General features: G+C 39.8%; 1 protein-coding gene across 1 annotated transcript in view; it reads left to right on the top strand.

Moving 5' to 3' along the window:
- The window catches only part of dnah9 (dynein, axonemal, heavy chain 9), a 164,427-nt gene that overhangs the window by 81,875 nt on the left and 63,768 nt on the right, over positions 1-18,784 (top strand). The window contains exons 49-55 of the mRNA XM_032575044.1: positions 195-391; positions 2,132-2,294; positions 3,986-4,109; positions 7,855-7,997; positions 10,331-10,492; positions 10,755-10,988; positions 18,599-18,679. Of these exons, the coding sequence (XP_032430935.1) occupies positions 195-391; positions 2,132-2,294; positions 3,986-4,109; positions 7,855-7,997; positions 10,331-10,492; positions 10,755-10,988; positions 18,599-18,679 (1,104 nt within the window). The remainder of the gene's footprint in view (positions 1-194; positions 392-2,131; positions 2,295-3,985; positions 4,110-7,854; positions 7,998-10,330; positions 10,493-10,754; positions 10,989-18,598; positions 18,680-18,784) is intronic.

The raw sequence follows: 18,784 nt of genomic DNA, 5'->3' as shown, positions 1-18,784 counted from the left end.
CAAAATACACGGCTAAAAACTTCGGTGCCAGGATGGATGAGAATTAACTGGGTCAGGCTCTGGGCAGCAAAGACATTTAGCCGTGTCCCTGTCCACACTGTTTAGGCCTAACAGCAATGTTCTGCTGGCAAACGAACTGTGTTCCCCTCACTGTTTACCACTGCTGTGTGTGTGTCCATGAATCTTCCCCCGAGGACGTGGAGGAGGAGCTGCAGCGGACCCGGGAGTTGAACCTGTACTGCCACTTTGCCTGCGGGCCAGGGGAGCCCAGGTACATGTCAGTGGAGTCCTGGAGCAGCCTCAGTAAAATCCTGCTGGACGTTCTGGACAGCTACAATGAGGTCAACGCCACCCTGAACCTGGTGCTGTTTGAAGATGCCATGGCTCACATGTGAGTACAGGAGTGAATGTTTCTTATCTTTACAGTATTTTAAGATTCAATGTTAAACCCAGGCAGTAATGAAGTAAATACATCCTGTATGCAGCATAAATATAATCTAAATCTAAGTCTCATTTCATTGATGTGTCATCTAGGAGTCGAATTGATTGTCTAACTGATAACATACTAAAACGTAGAAGGTTTAAAGAATACTTTTTGAATATGGGTGTAGTGTTTCTAACTCTGTAAAAAGATTCTTTTCCATAGGGTTCATCTTTATTAAAAAAAGAAAGCTAGGCACCCTACGCATTGCACAACACAAACAAGCTGCTCACTTTTTACTAACCGATTGAAAAGCAACAAGTTAAGTCATAAGCCATCCTGGAACCTGCTCTTATCACAGCTTGAGCGTTTAAAAGTCAGTATGCTACCTTTCATCCTGTCTTTCGCTCGCCGAAGTTCCTTGAACACAGAAAACAGGTCGACATATGGTTTTTGAGCAGCCACACCTATTGAACAAGTTCAGATTAGTTTTACTTATCTTGAACGAAGAAGGCTAAACACTCTACTGACACCCAACAAAACCCAGTCAATTCATTTAGAATTGTAGTTCCAATGACTTTAATCTTTTACTTTCCAATGTGCAACCCTCAATGTGAATAGTTCTACGTTGGGAAGAATATTTACTCCTTTAAGCCTCATCTGTCAAAGATATGGTTGAAAACATATCTTTGTTTTCATGGGGCTTTTTTCTGTTTCTTGTTGATATTAAAATTATATTCTTAGCTGCAGGATTATAGTTAAGCTTAGAAGTCTGACAGCAACATTTGGAGGCTTTCCTGATACATTTTCCAGCTAATAAATCGTCCCAAATTTCCTTAATTTTGGAAGATTGGTGATTGGTTGATTGAAACACGTGAAGCTGATTTTATGCACCGATTTTATCTGCCTCGCCACAGGTCTACAAATCAACCACATTCCTCTTTTGCTCTGCTGTGAGAGAGGTTTGAGGACCCTCCCACATCGTCATGTCTACACCTTTCAATGACTGAACTCATGTTTGGAAAGTACAACAGTTTGAGCAAATAAAGTCCTGGGTAATGAAAGCAGATTATGGAGGAAACAGAGTGGAATTCAAGAAAGCGAAGGGAGTCAAAATCTGTCTTCAATTGTTGTGCTATAGTGCCAGTCGATGTGTAAGAAGTTTAAATGTCATCTTATGTATAATCACTGAAAGTAGCTGAAACATTATTGGAAATGCAAGAAAATGCAAAGCAGCTAAACTATCATCAGGAAGAGATGAAATTTAAATGTCAGCGCAACTGGAAGCGTGGAAACAACTGAGATTTGTCACTGTGCGTGTAAAACATGGCAGTAGTTAAAATGAGAGTTGTGCTTATAAGCCGCTCCTTTCCGCAACGCAAACTGGATTCATAATGAAATCAGGCCATCTATTAAAAATGAAGAGACACGAGTATTTTTTACAGCCTGTTTAGGAGATTAAAGTGTTCTGGAGGCCAGGTCAGTCTACAGACAAATAACAGTCTTAATTGGAAACTGTAATCATACGGAGAGTGATGGTGTTCTGCATGAAAACGGACAAAAACAACCACAAAGCGAAGCTCCCGGTGTTTGTTTTGTTGGATGAGTCAGGTGCCGTGTTCAGCCAGCGTTCCCTCCCTCTAACTTTTCTCTCACCCTTTCCTTTCCACCAATTCCTCCCTCCCCCGAATGTCTGCTCTCTACATGCAGCTGCCGAATAAACCGAATCCTGGAGTCTCCACGGGGCAACGCGCTGCTGGTCGGAGTGGGCGGCAGCGGCAAGCAGAGCCTGACCCGACTGGCTGCCTTCATCTCCAATCTGGAGGTTTTTCAGATCACCTTGAGAAAAAGCTACAGTCTCGCAGACCTAAAGGTTAGAAAAGGATACCAGACAACCTTATTTTTTTTTCTTATTTTGTCACTTTATTTATGTCTGGACATTGATGCAGTTCTAACACATGAATATGCGTTAGAATATTCAAATATAGCTGTAGCTTTATGTTTAGGATCGCTGGCCTGCTGCAGAGGGAGTCTCTATCTAGGTGTCAAGTTTTCTAACATGTATTTTTCCAGCAGTGCCCTGTATTTATGTCCATCTATCATGTCAGCAAAGCTGAACAGCAACACATTTCAGCACGTCTTTTGACAGGCAAATGACGCCTTCACCAGACCTTAGGCACGTTGCACTGAATTGTGCTGAAACACAAGAAATTGCTACGTCTGTGGATTTTAGCTACATGTAGATATCTAGTTATGCCAGCAGGTGGCACAGCTTACTACTAGAAACGTAAAGCATTACTTGAAACAATGAAATGAATTTGTCATACAATAAAATGCTCACTGTGTAAATCTTTTAAACTTCAGAATATTAGCTTAGCATTGCTTCTCCTCAACCAGGTTCCTTGAGAGAAATCTGTCACCAGAATTTTGCCGTTGTCTTCATGTTGACGACTCGTGGGTCGTACGTTTCTGGATATTTTTCAACCTCAGTCAATAATCTTTGCTCGTTCATATTTTTATATTGTTCCCAGAAATAAACAGCACTTACAAAAGACATGGAAGAATAAATAATGTGCATATTTTTTTCTGCACATCTGATGCTGCCGGTTTTTGCTGAAGACAAGCCTCGCCTCAGCATACTGCTGCCACCACCATGTTTCAAAAGGGGGAAGTTATGTGCCACACATTTTTTTTGTACAGTTTTGCCATTGACCAGAGAGTTCAAAATCCAAATTTTGTTGTATAAGACTACAGCGCCTTCTTGATACTTGTGTTGATAGTTTTTTTTTTTTTTGTGTCACAATTAGTATTTTTAGCTGAGGCTCAATAAGATTTTCAAAGCACGAGTCATTGTTTTCTACACCAACCCAGCTTTTAACTTCTCCTTATGTTTTGACCCTGACCTGTCAGGAAAAAAAAACAGCTGGATTTTTATTGAGATTAAGTTACTTAAAAAATGGACTCATAGAGTCCACCAATAGGACTTTTAGAGTAAGAGGGGTCGATGTCGTGATTATTATGCACACCACTAAATAATATGGCATGCATAGGTAAACAAAATGTTGAAACCACAAATCAGTTTCCTAGCATTACCAGAGAAGGGTCATTTAACATTTCTACCTTTGGAACCCAGAGACGGGTCGACTGACCTGAAGGATTTTAGCTAGCATCCTATAAGCAGGTGTGAACAGGCACTTTTATAAATAAGGCCATAATAAGTCAAAAGACCCTGGACTCAGGGTCTTTTGACCCTCTTTCGGGACTTCAGGGGGGAGGTCGAAAACCCTGGTAATTCTAGTCGCTACTAGGCACTACTTTGTATTGATCTATCATAAATTAGTAAATAAGTTGAAGTTTGTGGTTGAAATATAACAAATTATGAAGTTCAAAGAGTATGAATCCTGTTTATTGACTTCAAACAGGATAAGGTTGTTTGAATGTCAGATGCTTTTGGGTGCGAGAAATTCCTTTTATCATACAAATCTACAGTTCCACTCTAACAGCTTCAGTTTCTTATATTTATATCCCTCCTGATCCTCCTCTTCCTCTCTCCTTCCCACCCAGACTGACCTGGCATCTCTCTACATCAAAGCTGGTGTGAAGAATGTTGGCACAGTGTTCCTAATGACTGACGGCCAAGTGGCAGATGAAAAGTTCCTCGTTCTGGTCAATGATCTTTTGGCATCGGGTAACAGCAAGCCTTTTCTGACTACTGCTTCCTATGGTTTCCAGGAAAAATTTATTTATTTATTGTTACAAAAAAACAGAGATGTCATTACTCAATATGGATATAACATTGTGAGGAACTGCAAGGATTCCTCTTTAAGCTCTGAAGTTTTAAAGAGTCCAATCCATCAAGGTCTTTACTGTTCTTTTGTAATAATTTTGAATTTATTGTGAAATATATGAATTTTAATGTAACGCAATTGTCCATGGACAATGAAAACTACTTCCTGAACACATAAAAATGCAAAACAATTGTGCTAAAGGGCAAAACATTTTCAGTTATAGTCTCAGGAATTTCATTACCTCACTTCTTTGGCTTTGTTCCGATGTGACCTTTACCAAAATTTAGCACACTGACATACACAGTGGATACAGAGTTATTTTAGAGCTTGTCTGCCTTTCTCTTCACAAAGGGCCCTCAATCCAAGTACAATGAATATCTCCAGTTAAAGCACTACCTTTTAAAATTGTGCAATCCAAAGCCCTAGAACTTGGACAATTCCTGAGCTAGTCATCCAGAGATGGATCAAAGAGTGTTTCATGCACCAAGCAAACACCACATGCATACTTTTAGCCTTTACTCTGGCATAGTGTGGGTCTACAACACAGTTGTCAAACTCCAGTCCTCAAGGGCCGGTGTCCTGCAACTTTTAGATGTGCCTCTGCTGCACCACACCTGAATAGAATAATTAGGTCATTAAGGCTCTGGAGAACTGATCTACACAAGGAGGAGGTGATTAAGCCATTTCATTCCAGTGTTTTGTACCTGTGGCACATCTAAAAACTGCAGGACAGCGGCCCCTCGAGGACTGGAGTTTGACACCCCTGGTCTACAATAATGTCTGTTTTTTAATGTAAATTTTTTTTATTGGCTATTTCTTGAAATTAGAACTAGGCAATAATTTTTCATCCACCCACTTTTTATATCTTTAATAGCCAATTGGCAACCTCGACAGAGCCCTAGATCATCACAGGGTGTCACAAGGACTGACAAGACAGAATAACCATTTAAGCAATCACTTATACATAGGTGCCATTGATTGTAATTATTCTAACAAGCATGTTTTTGGGCTGCTCAGTGGCATAGTTGGTAGCACTGTTGCACTGCATGTTCTCCCTGTGCATGCCTGGGTTCTCTCCAGGTACTCCGGGTTCCTCCTACAGTCCAAAAACATGACTGTCAGGTTAATTCGTCTCTCTAAATTCTCCCTAGGTGTGAGTGTGTGTTTGCATGGTTGTGTGTCCTGTCTGTTTCTGTTCTGTTTCTGTTTCTGTTCCCCGCCTCTCGCCCCAAACGTTCACTGGAGATAGGCACCAGCACCCCTTCGACCGCACTAGGGACAAGGGTGTAAAAAATTACATGGATGGGTGAATGTGTTTGCACTGTGGAAGAAAACCAGAGTAGGTGAAAACATGCAGAAAAGTAACAGCTGAGGTTGATAGCCCAAACTTTATTGTTGTGTGAAAGAAGTATTTCCCCAATCCCAGGCATTCAACTGGGTTGTGGCTACAGCTAACAGCTAAATTGTACTCAGATGGGCAAAGAAAACTGGTTTTAAAGCATAAGAATCTGTAATAAAAAGCTCTGAGAACAGACAGTGTTTTTTCTCTCAAAAGTCGAGCTTAGCGGTGAGATGTTCTGAAGACATACATCCCACAACGTAGTGTGGAGTCTCATCATTTCATTGAGACTTGTACAGCCTTTATTGACCGTAGAAATGTCTTTTTTCTCTCACATCAGTAAACAATACATGTTGTACAGTAGCCATTTCTTCATTTTCCAACTCTGACTATCCTCTGGTCACTTTCATCACTCATGACACTCTAACACTGCTCTTAAGTACGTCACAGACTACAAACGTAAAACACAACAGGATACCAAACTCATTCGGCAACAGAAAAGGCACCAACAGGTACATGTGGTTCTCATTGTCCCCTGTTGCCAAGAATTGGGGAAACAGCCTTTCAGATCAGGATCTTTGGAGGAAAGAAGCTGTTATTGATTCAGTTTTTATTAGCCTTTCAAGCTTTTTGAATGAACTGGTGGAGACCACTGCTCAAGAAAATATAGTAACATTTTACAGGAAATGGTAAATATGTTTGGGAAAAACCTAGCTGCTGAAAAGCTGGAAACCTGAGTATATTGAGATCCCTACATTGTATTCCCAGACTGTGCAGGCATCTGCCAGTAAACACACCAGCAGGCTGTGGTTTTTGGAAACAAACATTTGCCTTGAAGGTCTTTGTTCTGTCTCTCAAGAATCTCTCTTTCATCTGCTGCTCTCACTTTGCCAGAAGATGATGTCTTTAACCTAGTCTAGGTGATGTTAAAATATTAACCCCCTCACTTCCGTCTCTTGGATTTGTGTTCTTGCAACCTCAAATTTCTGTTATGTTTTAGCTTTCACAGCTGATAAAACTATATAAAAAACATAGGATGTGTTAAATAGCAAGGTAACCGATTTTGCACATTTAAAAATATACATAAAAATATAAAATTGATCGACACCTGTTTCGATATCAATCAGAATCAACATTAGTGCAATAATGGAAATCAAGTTTCAAAAGAACAAAAATATAAATGCATGACCTACACACCACTAATGACTGACCTTATAGATATAGTAAAGATTTAATAAACTCTACCTTAACTCCAAACCTAGAAAGAGATGGAAATTAGACTCAGAGTCCAGGTGAGGAGGGCGTTAATCAAATAAGCAACCAAGAGTCCAAAGATACACTTTATGGAACCAGACAGATCTTCTGTAGAGATGGTAATATTTGTCAACGGGCCATTATCACCCACACATCTTACAGAGCTAGGTATTCATAGTCACCAAGAAAAAGCAAGCACTAATACAAAACCTTGTCAGAAAGCTTGGATTGAACCAAGAGGCATGTTGGAAAAAATTGCCGCTGTCAGATGAGACGTATGTAAAAGCAACACAATGTCTGGTGCAATCCCAGTCTTCCAGAAAAAGAACAGAACAGAGGTTTTCCTTCCAGCTGAGCAATTACCCTCAACAGATTGCTAGAGCAACAGGGGGTGACCTTTTTGGGATGTGGAGGAAAGCCAAGACCTCAACCCAAGATTTTAGTGCGTAGATGTGCCAACCCTGTCGAAATGTTCCGTGACTGACTTGATGCTTGATTGCTGCTAGAAGTCTTTAGCTCATATTCTGCAAATGTGTGCTCCGAAAGAATACATTTATCATAAAAACAGGTTAAGCTACTGTTCTGATGACATCATAGGCTAACTAAATTGATCTTAGTTGCATTAAAACTGAATGGATATAGCTGTTTGAAAGGATTTTGTTCTGCCGAAACATCAAAGATGAGCTTGCAGCGGGAAGCAGCTGGAGTTATGTTGTTAAATAATGATTCAGAAACCTTAGGTTCCATGGGCTGAAGTTTCTTGGACTCATTATAGACTCATACATCCATCTGCACATTCCAGGCTCATCAGTTACTCGAGTGGAGTTGTGACTTAAAGCAGATATCTGTATTAGCATAAGTCCTCTGCATGATCTCCTGCAGTCTCCACCTCTATTACCACAGCAAGATTTGATTTAAGAGTCTCTGTGCTCAGTGTCAGCTCCGATCCCAACAAGATAAGAAACTTTTCCAGAGTTTTCAGACAGCTAAAGCTCACATTAAGAAGAGGTCTGCAGGCATGGCAATAATGTGATTCATTTTATTCATTCCAGGAGAGATTCCCGACCTGTTCCCAGACGATGAGGTTGAGAACATCATTGGCAGCGTGAGGCCAGAGGTCCGTAGCTTGGGATTGATGGATACGAGAGAAAACTGCTGGAAGTTCTTCATCGACCGCGTTCGCAGGCAGCTCAAGGTGAAGCAGACAGATAGGACAAAGGCTCGGTTGTTTTTTTTTCACTACTGTGAATTTCTAAAGTAATCATCCAGAAACAACCATTCTCAGTGGCTCCCTTCCAGGGGAGAGTTACGCATTAATCTTCTTCGCTGAGCTTCGCCAATGTTTGATCTCCATCCTTTCCTAATATCGCAAAAGCTTGCCACCTCACACTCTAATTTACCATTCCCAAATAAAAAAAAGAACCTCTCAAACTTAGATAAACATCTGGCTTTATGAAGGAGCTTCTCCCCAGACAATTTTCTTCCCTGACACTTTCAGATGAACTTGAATACATTGGGAGGCGGCGGACGTCATTATAAATCACCAGCATGAGCAGAAAAGCTGCCGTTTAGCTGCAGATAATTTCACCGACGTGTAGTCGCTTTGTTCCCCCTGGGGAGGGAGAGCTTCCAGAGGGCTGCTTATCCTGTCATTATTATAGCATACACCACCACATCCCCCACCCCCAGCGCCAACCTCTCTAGATTGGGGAGTGAATAAATAAAGAAGGCATTCCCATGGGCAATCTTCTAAAGAGTGGATTTCTGACTGTTTAGTTATTTCTGTTTAAACTGCTTGTCTGGGTGGAAAGGGCACTTTCCCAGAAATGTTGGCAAGCTTCAATCATTGCATGAAATGTGCTGAGGGCGTGTTTCAGCATGTCGCGCGGGGTGTTGAGCATAAATTGCCAAACTAGGCCACAATTTAACATGCTTTGGGAAGTTTTTTGATGAGTTGCTCCCAGTGTATGGGGATGGGTTTGAGGGGTCAACAAGGGAAATGGGATAGCATGATCCTCGGTATTAATTGGCGGTCAATCCCTTCGCCACACACTCGGTGACAAATATGCCCAGAAGAAATGATTCACATCTTATTTGGACCTAATTTGGTACACATGCAGACCAGCAATGGTTATGTAAATGATTCCATTGTGTGTGGGTGCTCTCACATACCTACTGATTCCAACATAGGGCGACTGTGCCATCTGCACACTCCACATGCTGACAAATTTCACAATATGACCTGTCTTGCAAACCAACAAAATGGATCCCTATCAACCTTTGCTGTGTGTTGGTAACGTTGTCTAACTCCTCAAGGAGACATCTTCTGTGTCTACTAACCTTCACTTAGGCGTTTCACTAACTTTCGGAGAATCTGTGTGTTGGCTCATAACACCGTCCCTCTACTTGTGATGCCACCTCCGAGTCTCTCAGAAGTGGTGTTCATTGTTGTTTTTCTATATTAAATATTTTATATGAAATATAGTAAAGCAGGCTCTGTGCTCTGATAATTAATAGTAAGTTGATTAAATGTCTATTCACAAACACTGAAAAACGTATACCTCAGTCGACATAGTAATTTAGTTTTATAACATTATACAACAAATGATTTATTTTCTCTGTGGTTTGTGGAATAGTGTACAAATTGATTACATATCTAAAAGCACACAACATGATATAAAAACAGCGTAATACTAAAAACTGCATAATATTAAGAGCAGTTCCACAGACCGAAATCTGTGTAGCAGACAGACCCGTATTTCTCTTGCTAAGGTTGTCATCCTGTTTCCCCGATTGCAGTAGTTCAAAGGGTTCACGGTGAGAGTGTGATGAACTTCTGCTGAAAGAGAGAACAAATATTTTTCCTTGGGCCCAGGCCTTTGAATCGCACCTCCTGATTAATAATTTAGTCTAAAATTAAACTTCACCCTGATCCCACAGATACTTTTATAAATGGGTTTACTGAATATTCCATGAGGGTTGATTAAACCTTTTCAACATGCACCTCCACGTTTTCTTCTTCCTTTCCAGCCATAAGAAGGTAATATAAAGACTAAAGATGAACTATTGTTTAAGATGTTACAGAAAGGCCTTGAATAAAACTCCACCTTCGCTGCTTTTTTTTCTCCTCTTCCTCTGAGCTGAGTGATTACCATCAGCAGTGTCTCTGGGTGTGCCTTCTGCTTGTTTGTTTCTTCAGTTTGAATTTGTCGAGCATCTGGCTGAGTGTCTCAACAAGCCAGCTGTTAGTCTCCAGCAGTGAAAATCAGTCTGACATATCCCACAGCTCTACACACCCCTTTAATCCACATACTTGATGGAAGCTTTATTTGCCTACTGATGGAGCTGCAGATAATTAATTCACAGTTCTCCATCACCCCTCTTGACTGGGAAGGCGTATTAGTCTGAGCGCGCCTTTCTTCTGTAAGTCTTCTGTGAATCTACATGTATCCACCTAAATAACTCAATGACTGCTATCTATTTGTGTGTTGGAGTTCAACCTATGACGTTTGCTGCCATCACTTCCAGGTTGCCCTGTGCTTCTCTCCGGTCGGCAGTAAACTGAGGGATCGGAGCAGGAAGTTCCCGGCTGTGGTCAACTGCACGGCGATCGACTGGTTCCACGAGTGGCCACGGGAGGCGCTGGAGTCGGTCAGCCTCAGGTTCCTGCAGGAGGTGGAGAACATCGAAGTGAGAGAAACTCCCGGTTCAATATACACAGTACACACAGAAAGGAAGTCACCCACAAAAAAAAGAAAATTCTTCCTCTGAAAATGTAATTTAGAGTGTCAGCCACCGTGACGCAACAAATGCGATATTATTTTCAAATGCAGACTGAAGGCCACAAAATTAAATTCCACGCCTCAGCCTGAGGAAGTACCGTCCCTCGCTGCAATCTGCACGCTCCCCCTACTTCCAGTGTGAAATAACCGCTGACTTTTAAATCATGCAGCCCCAGGTGAAGGAGTCGGTGAGCAGATTCATGGCTTACGTCCACACCAGTGTCAATCAAACATCCACGGAGTACCTGGCTAATGAGCGGCGCTACAACTACACCACGCCTAAGTCTTTCCTGGAGCAGATCAAGCTGTATCGCAGTCTGCTGGGCCAGAAGAGCAAAGATCTCACCGCCAAGATGGAGAGGCTGGAAAACGGCCTGCAGAAGCTCAGCAGCACATCTGCTCAGGTATTTGCATCTTTAATGGAACCTCTGTTGAAAAATTCATCCCTGCAACTAGATATTTAATTACCTAGAGAGAAGTTTAATTGATACACGTGCAGGCCAGTGACAGGTGGAGAAATGCTATACCTGGAAGGAGCTGGCATGCCTAGAATGTAGCATTAGAAGTGGTAAATAGCGACATTATAAGTGGAGGAATACAGTCAGTCTTCTTAGAGTCAGTCAGAACAATGACTGTAGTCTTCACATCTTTAATACGAACTTTAACCAGTAGGAGGCAGAACAAGATGCTGTGGTATTAGAAGAGCCTGAAATGTCTCATCAAAGTTAGATGCGTTTCACTTGATTTGTATTGTCATGACTTTGTTTGGTGTTACAAGTGGAAGCCCATGCTTCTCATTAAATGATACATGTGCCATTACTAATATTTAGTCTGCTATTAATGCTAATTATGCAGCATTCCTAAGTATCATGATTAGTTTCTAATGATGAAACTTCAATATGTGTTCCAGTTGAAAATCAGACTGATATGGTAATTGATTTGTTCAACCAGGCTAACAAATTAGCAACTCAAGCATTTAACACAAACATTTTTGGTTTATTTTTCAAAATTACCTTTAAAATGTTTGTTTCTTTTATCAATATTAAAGCCATTCAAGGAAATTCTTTTTGTTTTCATGATACACCAGAGCAAATTGAAAATCTCTGTTGCAATGTTGTTTTAAAATATCCACTGCATTGCTGCAACCTCCACACTCTCACCAAACGCTCCACCCCCAATCCAACCTACAACCCTGGTGTCAGGAACAAAGAGGATTAAGAGTGTACTTTTCATTCATCAGTGTGGGATACAGTGAAGCCTGAATGCAATGCAGAGCTGAAGGCAATAGAAACACTTTCTGATTTGTACCGCATAACTACAAAAGCTCTAAAATCTTTTTGTAGGGGAACTGATGTTGCATATTAAGATAAAATTCTTAAGAAACATCTAAAAACAGTTTATTTGTTAGTAAATGTATTTGTTTGTAAATACAAATAAATACTGTACCAAACAATAGTTACTTATTCATTTAATTTTTAATCGTACAGGGTAAATATGGAGATGTGAAATATTCTACAAGTTTGTGACAACCATTGTAAAACCTTGTCCCTGAATTGTAATTTGGAATAAAAATGAGCCGCAAGCTGTACTTGAGTGCTCTAGAAGGCATTCATACACAAGACAGGTGTATGACAACCATATAGAAGCTTTAATAATGATTAAACCTTGAACAGAATTACAGCTGTCAAAAATCATTCATATTTCTGGTTACTCTGATGCTTCCTCTGAGTAAACTAGTAAGATATTGTCATGGCTGTCAATGACTGTTTTGTTGCAGGAACATCATTAAAAGTTGTCTGGTATGTTTTCCAGAAGAAGGCACTAATGGACCTCCATACTGTTACAGATGCTGGCATTTGAAGAAGAATTACACATATCCAAATTAACAATTAGTCATATAATTGTATTTATTTCATCTCTTGGTAATCATGACTATATAATAGCCTTTATTCACTTGCATGAAAATAACTGAACAGCTATTTTATTGAGAAATAATCCCATCATGTCAACAGTTAAATTGATAGTGGAATCATAAAGAACCCTTTAACTTGTATTTTCAACTACATTTCCTTTATAAATGCCTGATTAATCTTGTTTATTTTTTAAATCCAATACAATCAACCAGTAAAACCTTAAAATAAATCCCCATTATAAATGATTAAAAAGCCTAATAATGCCTTTCAAAAGCATTTGGACCGCCTGATATTTTACACATTTGTTCCTTTTAGAACCCCAAATTTGATGTTATTCTTTTGGGATTTGGCTTGTGATAAACAAACAAAAAAAATTGTGAAGTGACTGAAAGAAAACATATGGTTTGTTTTCAAATAAAAACCTGTAAAGTGTGTTGTGCTGCCATGACAAAGCCTTTCACATCTGGAGATAGGAAGTCGTGCAGTGTTAGGTTTGTCTCCCACCAGAGCTGTGGGTCGCTGTCACTCCTCCAGAGTTACCAGAGCCTTTTATGTGCCTTCTGAAGATGACTCGGTTGATTAAATTTAATTTTGGGGTATAAGTGAAAATAGAGCTGGATGGAAATACTTGTCACACCTTTCAGATTTATATTTGCAAAATAAGTCAAAAACTATGTATAATCTTTAACAGCTACCATGTGGTATTTAGGGTTGGTTTATCATGTCAAAGCCTGAGAAAATGTGTTTAGATTTGTGGTCACAATTTGACGGAATACGAAAAAAACAATCAAGAGGTGTTAATACTTAATGAAGGCACAACATTTTCCATCTTATATCTGTGTATGACTTGACAGCACATATATTTGCAAAACTGTTTGCAATGAAGACTACAAGATTAGTTGTATGAAATTATGATTTGCATAAGGTAATGTTTCCATCTTTAATATCCACACCTGGATCCATTTGTTCTAATGTTTACCATCTCTACTGTTTGCCAGAGGAGGACTATATGAATAATGGAATGCAAAGTCTGAGTGTGAAGCAGTCCTAATTATAGTGGGCCTGCTATCCTCTGTGAGTTAATGCAGAACCAACTACACAAACACAGTTTCACTTTGGCATAACATGCATCTCTGCTGCTTTGCATAAACAGGCCCACACATTCCCACCCGCACAAAATCACACATGCATAAACACCCATTGCGCATAAGTGACGTCGGTGCTGAAAACCACAGAGTGTCCTGTTTTCTGTTTCCCCCATCTCCCATTTACTGTAGAACTCAGCCACCGCATATACATTATATATAGGGGTTATTATGCTAACTGGGGAGCTATTTTAATTAGAGAGCACACGCTTTACAGCAGCAGGCCACCATTAATGCAACCCATATCTGTTAGTGCATCCACGCCAATGCCTGGCCTATTTGAAGTATTGTTATTTAACATTCTGCACAAGAGGATCCGTAGATCACCAGGGGCTGCCTTGGTCATGGTAAACAAAGACCAAGAGGGTTAAAGCAAGCCCTCTATATATATGTGTGTGTGTAGGGCACTGTGAACGATCCTGTAGCTGTTTGAGTCATAAGCTCCCTTAGGAAAACATTAGTTTATTTATTTTTTCCTCCTCTTTGTGCATATACTGTCCTGCCCTTGGCTGCTTTAATTTTGATTTATGTTTGGATTTGGTAGTCTTACCACAAATGGCTATAAAAGATGGAGTGTTATAAGTCATCAAAATGAGTTGCAAGAAATTTAATAAGGAAGAAAAGGTATCACCAGTATTGTTAACCCTTCGCAAGGACTGCTTGTAGCTTCAGATTGCACTAAGTCATAGTCAGATTAAGAGCTCATCATTTCACAGACCCTAATATAAACCACCTCGTGTTAATCTGTATAGCCTATGAAGTGGTGTTAAATGTTGAAAGGTAAAATAATGCTCTATTATATGCTATATCAGGCAACTTTATTGTTCCACCTTTCTAACTACATGTGCTATCAATTAATATGGCTACATTTACAAGACTGCTTGCATTCATATATACTCACCAGCCACTTTATTAAGTATGCCTGTTTAGTTGCTTGCTAACAGAAACAGTGAGTTCATCAATCCCGTAGCAGCTTCCTATTGCTTTTGGGCTTCTAGGCAAGATTAAAAAAAAGCCTTGATGAAGTTCAAAGGGAGCATCGGAATAGTAAGAAAGGGAATTTAGTGACTGTTACGTGACATGGTTGTTGATCCCAGACAAATGGGCTTTAGAATTTCATGACCTGCATTTAGCTGAAATTTTCATGCAAAATCATGTCAGGTTTACAGAGCATAGTTCAAAATAGAAAAAAATATATACTTTGGGTGGCTGTTTTGGGAACAGAAATGCCTTGTTGATGTAGAAGTTAGAGGAGATTGGGTAGACTGGTGTGAAATAAAAAACAAATACTCATTTCAACCAAGGTATGTAAAATCTCACATTGAACCTTGAAGATTGGCCTTTGTCTGTCTACAATTTACAAAAGTCTCACCAAAGTTGGACAGTAATAGGTTGCAACTACATTGAGCGTTCAAGTGGGTTTTAAGTCCAACTTTGACATTCAGACTGCAGGGTCAGTTTGGTTTAACCAATAAGAATCATTAATGGTTTTGAAGGTGGTGTAATGGTATGTAGGATATATTTTTACCAGTTGAACATAGTCCAAAACCAAGTCTACCTGATTGATGCTGCTGACCTACAGTACATTTCTTTTATGATACTTTGTTCACATCACACTCCATCGTGTCATTGCTTGATAGGGTTTCCCATGGCAAATTTACCTGGGTCAGAGGTCACATACACACCAATTTAAAGACCTCAAAGGCACAACACCACCAGACGTTCTGCATGTGTTCAAACAGTGCTGTATTTGTTTGGTACAAATTGAATATTGGTCACTGAAAGCAGTTTAATTAAATCTTTCTAAGTTGGGTCAGGTAACTATGGTTTGTGACTTACGTTAGTTTATGTGAGAAGAACTCTTAATACTTCAGCCCAGCAAAACATTTCAATTTCATGATCCCAATTTTCTGAAACATTTTGAGATTGGTCCCTCCCATTTCCTTCATGACTGTCTACCAGTGAACAAACCAAAGTCTATAAAGACATGAAAGAAGTGAGGTTGGACTTTCAGAACTTGATTTGCCTTGACAGAAACATGACCTTAACCTGACAGAACAGAGAACAAAGCCTTCTTAAAAGGCTTTGTCGGGGAGAGGCTGTTTTACCTTAATGGGGTGTTGGGCTAACAACCTGTTAAACTATAGATTAGGAATTAGATGTCACTTGGGTTCATATGTGTGAAAGACTTTTTCCAACATTTTTTAAATTTTTAATATAGAATAGAATAGAATAGAATTCAACTTTATTGTCATTGCACTGTCACAAGTACAAGCAACGAGATGTAGTTTGCATCTATCCAGAAGTGCTCTACGAGATATAATATTTATTTACAGATGTACAAGACTATGTATGTATGGACTTTAAGGGGTTATAGCAAGATATATATATGCCCATATATATATATATATAATCCAACTAATCTGACTCTTATTATGAAAATATAATTTCCGTGAGCTTCATAAGCTCCCCTGCAGACTTTTGTGGTTTCTGTTGTGAAAACAAAGGAAGTAATATCTTTTCTAATAGTATTATTTTTCTCAATATAGAGGGATGTGTAGCACCTCAAACAAAGAGTTGCAGAAACAGCAGTCCTGGTGGGTCTTTACAGACGGTAAAGCATTGCCAAAACTTTACCCTAACGGGTCAGAAACAGGAAGCAGGCAGATGTTTCTTTGTTTCATGAATGAAGCTATAGATACAATGCGAGCCACTCGGTGAAATCTCCAACTCTGCCCATAAGCTATCTCACGCATGGTTGAATTCATACAGTCTGTTGCCGTGGTATCAAATATCTTGCCCTAAGAAACAGTTGTTCCAATTTACATTTACAGCAACAGGGACTGAGTGTGGGTTGTCTCATAAAGACAGTCAGGAGCAGAGAGACATTTTTTTTGTTTTGTTTTGTTTTCCTCTGCTTGGATTTCCATCTGCAGCATATAAACAGAGAAACGGCTCAGATGTACTGAATATCACCCATGTCCTCCACCAATTAGTGTGTCCCTGTTTCCCCTATCCACCTCCTTCCTTTCTCCCCCACTGCCTATTCATCATGTTGATGGCTCACTTGGTGATGGTCTCATATTCAACCAATTCTTTTTGCATGGAACTGTAGCGAGCCGAAACGGCTGTCTTCCCCCTGGCCTTATTTCCAGTTGGTTAATTAGCTGAAAGACAAGCTGGAAAAACAGTTTGTTTTTATTTCCCCCGTGCAACGGTTTTGATGGAGTCGGACAGCGATGCCGAGCCCCATTTGTTTGGGAGTTATAGGGAATTTGTAACAGCTTTAATTTCTCTTTATGACCGTCCTTGGTCTCTGTTAGTGAGTGTGTGTATTTGTGTATATGTGTGCTGATAGCAGCTCTTGATCCTAAAGCTTTTTTTTTTCACTCCCCCTCCCCAGAAATCCATGCCATTCATCTTTTCAGTGGCTTTATCTGCTTGGACAGGGAAAGATTTTCTCTACATAATGGATTAAAGGTCACATGGCACAATCCAGCACGGCACAACATCTTATCATCAAAAGGTTTAGGGCACTTTGTGTGGCTTATTTGTTAGGCTTTCCCAGTCACAGAATCATATCCATTGCTTTGAACGACTAAGGAGATGTTTAGATTTCAGTTAACTGGTGGCTGAGCTTTGTCACCAGTTGTATTCGCCACATGATACAATCACCGACAATAAACGATCAGTTCCGCTAAAGCATGTGAGACTTTAAATGAGATAACGGACTCATTTGCTACAATGCGTTACAAGATGATTGCCACAATAACAAAAATAGATTGTTTATTGCTAAGTTTTGTGGATTACAACCCTTATATTTAGAATCAGGTTGCACTAGTGCGGATATTTTACCTCACAAGGTATTCAAAGTACCTTTTTGATAAAGACACTAATATGAACCCCATGCTTGTTTTTTGATTTCCCCCATGTCTGTACTTGATGCATAAATACACAATATGTTTTTTTTTTTCTTTCTGCATCTACAAACCCTGCTCTCTACTCAGATTTTTCTCACAGTGCTGTAGATTAAATATAAAAGGCAGTTTTCAAACAGTGATTTATTAAAAGAAAAGAAGTGATCAAAACCAACCATGATTTGTATCGCTAAAGCTAAAGGCAAAGGCTGTTTCCAATGCACCATGACGACATTTAAATCTTTTGTGACCAATGCCTCAATTTTCTACATTTCAGCCCAAACAGCCAGAGACCTTATCTTCTCTTTGAGCAATGCTCCACACCAGAGAGCTACGTTTTGTGGAATATCCATAAAAAAGTATTTAGTATAGAAACTGTTGCTAATATTGGAGCAATTTTCAAACAGACATTGGAAAAAATGTATTTTTCCCAATCACCCGAAAGGAAAAATGATCACTAATATTATATCAAGACTACATATGGACAAGCACTTAGCAAAAATGAAAAGTCAATTCAGTTGAACCATACATACAGGGTATCCAATTGATCCTCATTATCAAAGAATAACGTCAAATTCTCTGTTACTAAAAAGGGCTAAAGTTTTTACGTTTCCGGTCCTCGAAGCTACTATCCTACAGGTTTTAGATGCATTCCTGCTCCAACACACCTGAATCAAGTGAACATCTTGTTACCAGGCCTCTGCCAGTTTTCATGGTATCCTGAAATCTGGCAGAGGCTCTCAACGTCTCTGCCAACATGTGTAGTTCAGTAGCTCTCGAGGCCTGGAGTTGGTGATTCCTGACCTTAAACAACTCCAGCAGATTGAATCGAGTCATTGACTTGCAGGCAGTAGAGTCTCCTGTAGTTGTCTGATCTGGAAAAAAAATAGAGCTGACAGATAAACAATGTGCCAGTTTTCAGGTCTATAGAATGAAAAGGAAGTGCATGCAGTTAGTAAAAACTCAAAGGATTGCGTACACCTTGAAACACTAGTCTTGTTTCTCACTCTCTGAACTCCTGAGTCTCCTCCTCTGATAGGTGGATGATCTCAAGGCCAAGCTGGCTGCCCAGGAAGTGGAACTAAAGCAGAAGAATGAAGACGCTGACAAGCTGATTCAAGTAAGAGCGAATTGAATGCCATTTATAATCATTCAGTGGTGATTTCTTACTTTGCTAGCCAGCAGGACACATAGGTATAGGTCTTTCTTACTCAGCTTATTATTT

This window comes from Xiphophorus hellerii, chromosome 10 (assembly GCF_003331165.1).
Source record: "Xiphophorus hellerii strain 12219 chromosome 10, Xiphophorus_hellerii-4.1, whole genome shotgun sequence".
Lineage (NCBI taxonomy): Eukaryota > Metazoa > Chordata > Actinopteri > Cyprinodontiformes > Poeciliidae > Xiphophorus > Xiphophorus hellerii.
This window is presented reverse-complemented; position numbering and strand designations above follow the sequence as displayed.